Raw genomic sequence first — 10,067 nt, forward strand, 5'->3', positions numbered from 1 at the left:
CGCAGCCCGGGGGCGAGGCTGCTCTGCCCGGACGGGCCCCGGGGCCGCCTCGCAGAGGAAGTGGGTTTGCAGGCGCCGGAGCGGGGGAGATTTCCGCCGCGCGCCCTCATGCGCTGCTCAGTGGCCGCTCGCTGCTCCCCACCAGCACGGGGGCCGGGCCAGCAGCTTGTGGGCAGCTCCAGGCCCCCTCCCCGTCCTCCCCAGAGGGCCTGAGTCTCCCCCAATTCCAGGCAAAGGAGCCCTGATGTGGGCTCCACCTGGGTCCCCTACACCCATTGGGGCATTTAAGGCCCCCATCTCCTGCTCTGCACCCCAAAGAAGAGCAGCCACGGCACTGGGGACCCTTCCCCAGCCCAGCCTGGCACTTCCCAGCTGCACTGACCCTTGCCTGTTCCCTTCTCTGCTCAGGCATCGGCTACCCCCTCTTCTCCCACGGGAACCTGAACCGTGCCCTGGCCACCAGGACCTCTCCCCCGCTCTATCTGGGGGCAGAAGGCCGCAGGGCTGACGTCCACACCAGCTTGTCCAGTGCCAGGAGCAACCTGACAACAGCGGTGAGTGCTGGGCACGGCCTGAAGAGCTGGCATGTGGGAACTGGCATCTCCCGGTGCCGCGGCTCGCCCATAGAGACACGGGGCTGGGGTGGCCTCGGGGGCCGTGGGCTGGGAAGGATTGAGGGGGCAGACGTGAGATGACTTGGCCCTTGTGCACGTGTGTTCGTCGGTGCCTGCGCGCACCCAGCCACGTGTCCCTGCCCAGTTGTGTGTGCATGTGTAGGTTGGGGGCCGGGGAGGGAAAGGAGTAGGGCGAAGGAGCCGCAGTCCTGGGGCACCCGGCTGGAGCAGACTTTTGTGTTTCTCAGCAGCGCTCGCTCTACCCCGGGCTGCAGGGCATGAGCCCAGTGATCCCCGCGGGCAACGCCAGCATGCCAGGCCAAGGGCTCGGGGCCTTCCCCTTCCTCACCTCGGGCCAGTCAGGTAAGCCCCTGGGCAGACGCCCTGTCCCTTAGCACGGCTCCATCCCGTGCTGGGCGTCACGGTCAAATCAGCCCTCCCGTCCCCCCCAGGGGAGGCGCGGGGGCCACTCCCAGAGCTGGGCCGACTCCCCACCTCGCAGGGGCTTTGCCTGCTCCCGGCGCCCGTCAGCTCCCCCCGCCTGCCTCCCCTGAGCAGCCTGTCGCTCTCTCGTTGGCAGAGTACGGCTCCGGGGAGGCCTCCGTGCACCCCAGCTTCCTCCAGCCCAATGCCATGGCCTCCTGGCAGCACCACCGGGACATGGCAGCCTCCGCCCACCCGCCGCTGGGGTAAGAACCGCGCCGGGGCTCTCTGCTGCTGGAGACAAGTCGGGACCCGTGGCCCTGGAGCACCCCACCCTTGCTCTGCCCCCGCACCCCCTTGCAGACAGGGCCACGGGGTGGGCCCGGGACCCGACAGCCAGAGCCCCAAGCCCTGGGACCCTGCGCCTGCGCTGCACTCCCCCTCCAAGCTCCCCGGCCACCGCCAGCAGTGCAGGCACGGACCCTGGCGAGGGGCTGCTGCAGGGAGCTGGGGAGACCCTGCCCTTTGTGGTGGGCCAGTAGGGGGCGCTCCTGCGTCGAGCCACCCACCTCCCTGCGCCCGACCACCTTCCAGTGCCTCCCTGGGGTGCCTCACGCCTGGCCGACCCCGTCCTGGAGCACGCCCGCTAGCCTGGGGTTTCGCTGCCACCACCCAGGGCTCTGGACTTAATTCGGGCTCTGCGCACGCTGGGAAACACAGGCCTAGTCGCCCTCAAGGGGACTTGATTCACTTCAAGAAGTTGGGGTGCTTCCCTCCGTCAGAAGCACCAGTAGTGGCTGAGGGGACCCCAAGGCATAATCTAGACCCACTCCCAAGAAGTCTCCCACGCTAGGAGACAAGGGAGAACTTTATTGGCCACAGAGGGTAGGGCTGGAATAGGGGACAGGGGAGAGCAGTATCAGAGAAATCCCATCGAGCAAACTCCCCTGTCTGGGTAGCCTTTGGTCTCACGTGGGAGTTGCTGCAAGCTGTATGTCTAGCTAGATCTCCGGTAGCTCGCTCACAAGTATCATCCAGGGGCGGTTGGAGAATCCTCTGGAGGCAGGCGGTTCCTCGATCATGAGTTTTGAGAGAGAGAGCAAGTTTCAGATGGTGCAGCTCCTCTTTGTTCCTGAGTCTCCCTCATGGCTGCCACCCCCAGCCCCGGCAGTCCTTAACTTACATAGCCCTTGTGACCTCAGTTACCCGGGCCAATGGAGGCCAGCACCTGTTGGCTCTCAGCCAACCAATTTGAACTACATCACTAGTTGCTGGGCAGACTCTAGCCCACCAGGAGGGAAGCCCCTCACCCAGGTAGGCAGAGGGAGCAGGTTCCCCCTCCCTCGGGAATGTGTCCAGCTCGGGTGGCCCAAAGAGAGAAGGTAGGGTGGGTCTCTCGGCTGGGCCCAAGGTAGGGTGGGTCTCTCGGCTGGGCCCATCCTAATTACAATTGTCGCAGAGCTGAGTTTTTTTGGGAGGGAAACAAAGGTGGCTTTCTGCCACACCCTTCATGCCTGCTCGGAAGGGACCAGCCCCGCCTGCCCACCCCGGGAGATGCCAGGGCTGGAGCGAAGCCTCCTCTGCAGAGGTCCTGGCTCCACCTGGTGGCGGGAGCTGCCCTGGGATGGAGCGACCAGGGCTCTCCCGCCACGCCGATTCACGTGGCACGTGTCCAGCGGCCACGGCAAAGAGCAGGTCCCCCGGCCCCGGGCCTCGGTCACGATGCTGTGCTGCACGATGCTTGGACGAAGCGCAGGGCTCCCCTCGGCCTCGATGCGTGGGAACGGAGCACCTCCAAGCCCAGCCCCTTTGCCAGCGGTGCAGGCCCAGTGCTCATGGGCAGCCCGCAAGGATAGCAGGGGGAAGCCCAGGGCTGTGAGTCCCGGTGCCCCTGGCTTCCCGGCAAGGCCTGCTCCTGGGAACGTGCCCGGTGCCTTGTCCCAGGGCTGCAGGCTGTTTGCCGAGCCTGTGTAAAATTGGATGTGTCCAGGGGAACCCTCCCCCATCACCCCCCGGGAGCCCCTGGCTGCTGGCAGCATAAGCCCAGATCTCAGCCCTGTGCCAAGGGAATTGGCATCCCCTACGTGACCCGCATCCCCGGCATGGCTCACGCCTTCTTCTTTCCATCCCCAGGACCCCCGGCAGGATCCTTCCCACCGACGAGGCGGCCACGGTCCCCAGCTCTTCTCCCCAGCAGCAACCCATCAACATCAAGTCCGAGCGGGTCTCCCCGGTAGTGAGCTGCAGCTCGGCCACCCCCCAGCCCCCCGCAAGCGGCCTGGCCCCCCTCGGCGATGGCCCCCGGGGGCCTGGGGACCTCCACCTGCGGGAGGAGTATGGCAAGGGGTACCCCTACTCCCTCGTCCTGCCCCGGCCCCTGGCGGAGGAGCAGCGCGGCGGCATCCCCATGCGGCGCCTGCAAGTGACGGACATGTGGCAGAGATAGTGGGTGGGCCGGCCAGCGGGGGCTGCCCCAGGCGGGCAGCAGGGCACAAGCGGGCACCACTCGGGGGCAAGCCCTCACCCCCCAAGGAGCTGGGGGTGCCTGTGGGGAGCCTCTCCCAGCACCCTGCCCTGTGCATGCCCGTGGCTCCCTCCCTCTACCTGAGCCACCCCCGGCCCCCTTGTTCTCTGTTCCCGGTGTCCATAGTGTCGGAGAACAGGGCTGTTCCCCGGAGCAGGGCTGGGCTCCCTGCCAGGGAGGGGTGCCCGTCTGGCTTTTGACCCTCTCCACTCCCCACGCCAGCCAAGCCCGCAGTGACGTCTTCCCCCCTCCTGCCTTCGTGCCAGGGGCGGCAGCTGCATGCCCAAGGCGTCAGCCCGCTAGCCCAGCCACAACCTGGGCGACCGTCAGGATGCCGGTGTGCCGCCCCAGCTGGGTGCCCTGCAGACAAGAGCAGGTCCAGCCCCAGGCCAGGCCAGTGAGGGGTTCACAGTGTTCAGGTGCCGCCTGGGATCCTTTTCTATTTATTGTGCTCCATCCATGGGTTCGACCAATAAAATCCTGGTGCATCCAGTCCCCGCACCATGCCCCTTTTTTTTTTTTGCAGCGTGCGTCGCTGCCCCCAGCGCCCATCCCTGGCAGAGCTGCACCGCAGCTGCACCGGCCATGCTGGGGTGGGAGGGATGCAAGCAGTGGCTCTTCTCTGAGCCCAGGGCCCAGCAGAGGCTTTCTGCAGCAGGAAGCCAACCTACTTTTGTTGCCGCTGATGGACAGGTCACTGCTGCAATGCTGGCCCTCTGGGGAGCTCCCATGTGCCACATGGTAGGAGCAGGGCACGGGCCGTTCCCACGCAGCACCCTCCCCTGTTCAGTAAGGGCACGTGGGGGAGCTGTCGTCCTGGAGAGCATCTTGGCTTGGGACCCAGAGCAGGGGACAGTCAGGGTGCTCCAGGGGCAAGGAAGGGAGGAGAAAGATGCTCTGCACCTTTAAAGTCCTCGGCACCATGATGGAGGGCAGGTGTGCATGTGTGTTGCCACCCTCTCACCACCCCCCTGATTAGCTCCAGCGTGGGCAGGCTGGGCTCTGCCTGCTTCCAGAGCGGTGCCGAGGGGGGGTGAGATGGGGTCTCTGCTGAGCCTGGCATCTGTCTCTTGTGGGTGCTTCTGTCCGTGGTGCAGCCCCATCAGGTAGGGGAGCATTGGGTGCTGCCTGAGGCATCGAGCTGGGAGCAACGTCCCTGGGGTGGGGTTGACCCAGGCCTGGTGTCCCCTGTTGTCAGCCTGGGGCAGGCTCAGGCTGTAGAGAGCCGGGGCTGCCTCTCCACAAGGCCCGGGGGTGGCTGAAGGCCTAGTGAGGGGCCTGGCAGAGGGCTGGGGAGTCCCTGGTCCTTGGGCACTGAGACCTGGCTGGCACCCTGCCTGCAGGACCAGGCAGCTGGGCCGGCGCTGGCCCCAGAAGCAGCATGGTGAGTTTACCCGCTAACGCAGGGGCAGGGATGGGAGTGGAAGCAGGGGGCCTGGGCTCCCAGCCCTTCCTGCGCTGGCTGCTTGCACCCCACTCCCCCCTCGGAGCTGGGCCTGGAGCCCAGGCGTCCTGACCCCCAGCCTCCTCCTGCCCTGGCTGCTTTGACCCTGTTTGCAAGGGGTCTGGGCTGTTGCAAAGAGCTAGAGCCTCAGGCGCTGGGACAACACATTGAGCAGGCTTGGGCCATGCCACTCAGCCCCCCAGAAGTCTCCCCGGGCAGGCTGGCTGGGTGGGGAGGGCCTGGCCCTCCTGCAGCTGGTCAGGCGGCGGCAGCGGCGAGCACAGGCGGGGAGGGGGGGCATCGGCGGGTGCATAACACAGCCCCGGCCGCAGTCTGGGATTAATGAAAATGAGCCTGTTCCCATTGTCCCGCTGGGTGTCTGGAGCTGAATGGGATGTCTGGAGCCGTGACCTCGCCAGCTCAATGGGGGCTTGTTGGGGGGGGGGAGCTTCAGTACCACATGATGCCCCCTAGATGTCGCCCTCTGCCGAGGCTTAATCCCCAACCACACACACACACGTGTGCACATGCACACGCATGCACACACAGGCTTGGGGGTCTTCCGGGTATGTCCGAGTGGGGCTTCTCCAAGAGGACTGTGGACCTGTGCTGGGGCCTGGGGGGAGGACTCCGTTCCCTTGCCTTGCCTGCCCCACAGCCCTGAGCCCTTGCCCCACTTCTCCCAGTGTTTCAGCCCAGCTTCCTTTGGCCTCTGCCCCTTTTATTTCTTTCTCAACCTGAAGTCACAGCTGGAAAACCCACAGGCTTGTGAATGTGTCCCCCCACACACCTGGGACACTTGCAGTTTCTCAGGTGAAGCGATGTGTTTGGGCCCCAGATCTCAGCATCCGGAGGCATCTCCACACTCTGTAGGACTGAGCTGAACCTGCTCCCACACATCTGCAGTCCCTCGAGGCACCATCAAGCTCCCGGCATGCCCAGGGGCAGGGAGTGGCAACCACGCACCGTGGTGAATGGGGAATGGAGCTGTTGCCCACACCTGTAGTCGCCTGGCTGGGGTCTGGCAGGGCCCAGAGGGAGCAGGGTCTGCCCGTCCTCTCCTCCGGCTGGTATGCAATGTTTTGTGGGGCCGGAGCTGAGCACCGAGTCTTTCCGATTGCTGGGTTGCTTCCAGCCTGGCTGTGGGTGCGTGACACCGGAGGGAGCATCGTGCTGGGCAGGTCGGGCCTCCCGTGATGCTCCCCTGTCTGTTCCTGGGCAGCAGAGTCCTTCCCATGCAAGCCGCTCCCTTGTCCTCCCTGCCTGCCCAAACCAGAGGCTTTTCAGGACGGGGCCCGTCTCGCTCCATGTCGTTGCATGACTGGGGGCGGTTCACGTTTCTGGGTGCTCACGGCCCTGCAAGGCAGAGCAAGATGAGGCCCCAAGAGGCAAGGTCGCACAACAGGTCAGTGGCAGAGCTGGGCTGTGCTGGAAGCTGCCGGCCTCCAATCCAGAGCCTGGGGCTCTTGTGCTTGCTGCAGCATTTATATCGGGGTGGGTGGTGCGGCCTCCCCCGACAGCCCCACGGCCAGCCCTGCCTCCTGGACCCGCTGCCCCACGTGGCCCTTGGGCTTGGTGCCTGCCCTCAGCAGTCTGCTGGGTGGCTGCTGCCCACAGGACCAGGAGATTAAACCAGAGGAGATGAATTAATCCTGGGAAGAGTTCATGGCATTTAATACAACCCCAAGGACTGACATAAATGCTCCAGCCGGGAGCTTGGGTGACATCTCGGAGGGCGAGGATCCCGGGTGGTCTGAACAGGGAACCCCGGGCCAAGTCCTCAGTGGGCCGGCGCTGCCTTCTTCTGTGCGTAGAGGGACCCCCAAAGAGGAGTCCACCCACCCCTCACTCGCAAGCCAGGGCTGCCAATGGCAAGAAGCCTGTTGCAGGTGCAGTGAGCGGGGCAGAGAGGCTGCCCAAGGTAGAGAAGGGACCTGGGAGTGCGGGGCGGAGGCAGGATGGACTCTGGACCAAGAACCAGCCACAAAGGATGCCCGGTGAAGAGGCTGGGGAGGGGGAGGATATAGGACCCTGGTTCCCAACCCAGCCAGCAGATGAGGGCATCTCTGGAAGGGAGTCCTGTCCTGTGCCCTGCTCCTCCCCGTGTGCCAGGACCCTGCCAGCCCAGCCTGGGCCTAGTGCCTGCTTCCCCAGGGGGACGCGCCTCATGGGGAGGGGCATGGGTGCTCGAGGCTGCGGCTTCGGATGTCTCCAGGACAGCCCCGAGCCGGGAGGTGGGGTCTGCCTTGGCCACGCCAATGAGCAGCGGTGGGGGCCTGGCCCAGGGAGAGCAGGGGGGCGGGAGCTCAGGGTCTCAGACCCCACGTACCCAGGCTCCCTGTGCCAGCACTGGGGGACAAGCCTGCGCCTGAAGGAGCTGTGCAGGTTAGAAGGGGAGTGGGTATGGGGTGACAGGGTAGGAGGCTGGGGAGGTCCCAACTCGGGGCCCTGCTCTGTGGGGCCTGAGGCAAGCTGGGGAGCTGGGCACGTGAATGCCTTGAGGACATCTCTCTGCCTGTCCCCATTGGGACCTGCCACGCTGTGGGGTGCTGGCTGCTCAGATGTCCCAGCAGTGGAGGCTGGATGGAGGCCTGTGGCAGGCTCCAGGTCCTCGGTGTGTGCCTTCACCAGCTGTCATGTAACCCCTAACGTCCTACTGAAGAGCAGAGGCCAAGGGAGCCCTTGGCTTGAGGTGAGGTGGACTGGCTTTGCACAGGGCAAGCCAATGGCTGAAGCCTGCCGGGGTGCAAGAGCAGCTGGGGTCTTTGCAGATGGCGAAGGTGGTTCTAGCCCCAGACTGTAGCGGAGAAGAGCAGCCAGGCCTAATGGAGCAGGAGTCCCTGGGCTGCGGCAGGCCCGCCCTGGAAAGCTGCTCCCCAGCCAGCCATAGATGTAGGAGGGCGAGCAGGCAGGCTGAGATGCCCAGGCAAAGCATGGGGGCTGGGGAAAGGAGGAGGGGTGAGTTGTGCGACACTGATTGAATAGCAATGACTGCATGATTTATGGTTTGCATTATTGCATGGCTCATTTGAATATATGCTAATAAGGCTTTTCTCCTCATTTTGTTTGTGAGATTTAAATTTGCTATGGCAACCTGCTGGCATGGAATGAATGCCAGGAAATGTCAGAAAGAGGTGAACGTGGACAGGGGGCGTCCAGGGGCAGGGCACTGGGGTGGGGGGGTCCACATAAAATGGGTGGAATAGGAATGGTGGGTTTCAGAAACACAGGGTGCTGAGCAGGGGGTTGACGCAGGGCCACAGCCCCTCCTGGGCTTCTGTTCTTGCATGAATATTCAGCTCTGGGAGACGGATCCTGGTTGCAAAAAGGTGCGTAATCCAGAGGGGGAGGGGAGCAGCTGCACCGTGCAATAAGGATGCGTCAGCTGCGGGGGCCTGGAAGGCGCCGTTTCCAGGGGTGGCGTTGGCTCCTGGCTCCCCTCGTGCATGGCGGGCTTGGCCCAGGCGCTGGGAGGCAGCTGCAGTCTCGGCAGAAGCTGGGCCCCTTTGCTGGCAGGCAGCAGGGCCACCACCCCGCACCTGTAAGAGGGCTTCATCACGGCTCTGGTGGGAGCTGGAGGTGAGCTCCAGTGTGCCCTTAGCAAGGGGATGCCATAAGGCCTGCGGGCCTGATCCTGTGCCAATGGTGTTGCCTGGGTGTAAAATGGGTCTGAGCGGGGAATGGGGCATGGTGTGAAAGGAGAAAGGACCAGGCTGAGGGCCCCTGGCACAGCGTCACCCCTCTTCCCCATCCCTTGTGGTCACCTTGATGCCCCCTAGGACAAGCTTCCTCTGAAGGAGCATGCGGGGAGAAAGGGTGCTTGCTTATTGCAGCAGTGAGCATGCGGGGTGCATCCAGCGAGGGTGGACGTGGTGCACAGCACTGGCTCCCCTGCACCAGGCCTCCTGCAGGGCAAGGTTTGAGGGGTGAGTACTAGGCTCAGCAGAGCCTTTCCTCCCCAGGGCAAAACGGTGGCCATGAAGCCTTGGAAACTGTGGTGGGATCTGCACTGTGCTGGTGGGAAGCTCCCCTGTGGTTGGCATAAAGGCCTCTCTGGGATCCCAGCACCCTGTCTGCTCCTCCTGCTGGGCCCCAAGCGCAGGGGCTACAGCAGGTCTGGGGGCACCGGTGTCCCCCACCCCCAGAGAGCTGCGGCTAGGCAGCAGGATGTGTGCACACAGGCATGTGCTCCCAGGGCCAGTAGCTTCTCCCAGCCGGAGTGCGGTGGGGACAAGGGTTTTCCACCCAGGCCCAGCTTTGCGGGGGTGAGTGCTCAGTTCCAGGCATCTTTGTGGTACCTGTCTGGGGGGGAGGGGGGGGTGTCCCTGGACACCGCCTCCCCAAACACGTCTGGGAGGGTCAGCGGTGCAAGGGGCTGTGGGGATGGGGCTCCTGGGTCATTCAGGGCCCAGATGGCTCGGACCCCTCCAGGTGCCTGGAGGCAAGAAGCCAAACGGCCAAACTACCCAGGGGAGGGAGGGAGGGAGGGAGGGAGCGAGAGGCTGGCAGCCCTGCCAGCTCCTCCTGCAATGGGACAGCTTGGTTGGCTTCCTGTGGGAGACCCCTGCCCCCCAGCAGCATCTGGGTGGGTGCAGCCTTCCTGGAGCTGTTCTGGTCCCTGTGCCCAGGACAGGGCATCCTTCTCCACGCTGCTGCCTGCAGCTCGACCCTGGAGCTGCCTCTGTCCACCCCCGGGGAGGGAGGGGGCTCCGCGGGTCCCCACACGACAGACATCGTCCCCTTCCCTCTCTAGCTGCCTCTGGGCTGGGCTCGCTGGGCAGAGTCGCCCGGCTGAGCCAGAGGACGGGGAGCCCCAGGGCCCCGCGCTCGCAGGTGTGAGGTGCTCGGTGCGGGCGGCCAGACCAGGGCCGTGGTGGCAGGGACACAGCCCCTTGCCCCCGTGGTGAGCAACTAGCCCCGGCGCCGCTGCCCGGCCCGGCTGCTGGGCGAGGCCAGCTCCAGCGCCGCGGGGTAGCGGGGATGGATGTGGCTGTGCCCCGTCCGCGTCCGCTTCCCGCGTGGGACGGGCCTCGGCGCTTCTCCCGGGCTCTGCACCCAGACG

At 65.1% G+C, this 10,067-nt stretch overlaps 1 protein-coding gene across 4 annotated transcripts in view; it reads left to right on the plus strand.

The window, feature by feature from the left end:
* The window catches only part of MEF2B (myocyte enhancer factor 2B), a 15,580-nt gene extending 11,374 nt beyond the window's left edge, over window positions 1-4,206 (plus strand). For 3 of the 4 annotated variants that reach the window (XM_006028832.2, XM_025210297.1, XM_025210298.1), the window contains exons 6-9: window positions 409-554; window positions 863-977; window positions 1,195-1,303; window positions 3,171-4,206. In XM_006028832.2, the coding sequence (XP_006028894.1) occupies window positions 409-554; window positions 863-977; window positions 1,195-1,303; window positions 3,171-3,483 (683 nt within the window). In that variant the 3' untranslated portion in view covers window positions 3,484-4,206. The remainder of the gene's footprint in view (window positions 1-408; window positions 555-862; window positions 978-1,194; window positions 1,304-3,170) is intronic. The other variant, XM_025210299.1, reaches the window with a different exon arrangement.
* The last annotated feature ends 5,861 nt before the right edge of the window (window positions 4,207-10,067 follow it).

The sequence above is a fragment of the Alligator sinensis genome, unplaced genomic scaffold (genome assembly GCF_000455745.1).
Source record: "Alligator sinensis unplaced genomic scaffold, ASM45574v1 scaffold1354_1, whole genome shotgun sequence".
NCBI classification, from domain to species: Eukaryota; Metazoa; Chordata; order Crocodylia; family Alligatoridae; genus Alligator; species Alligator sinensis.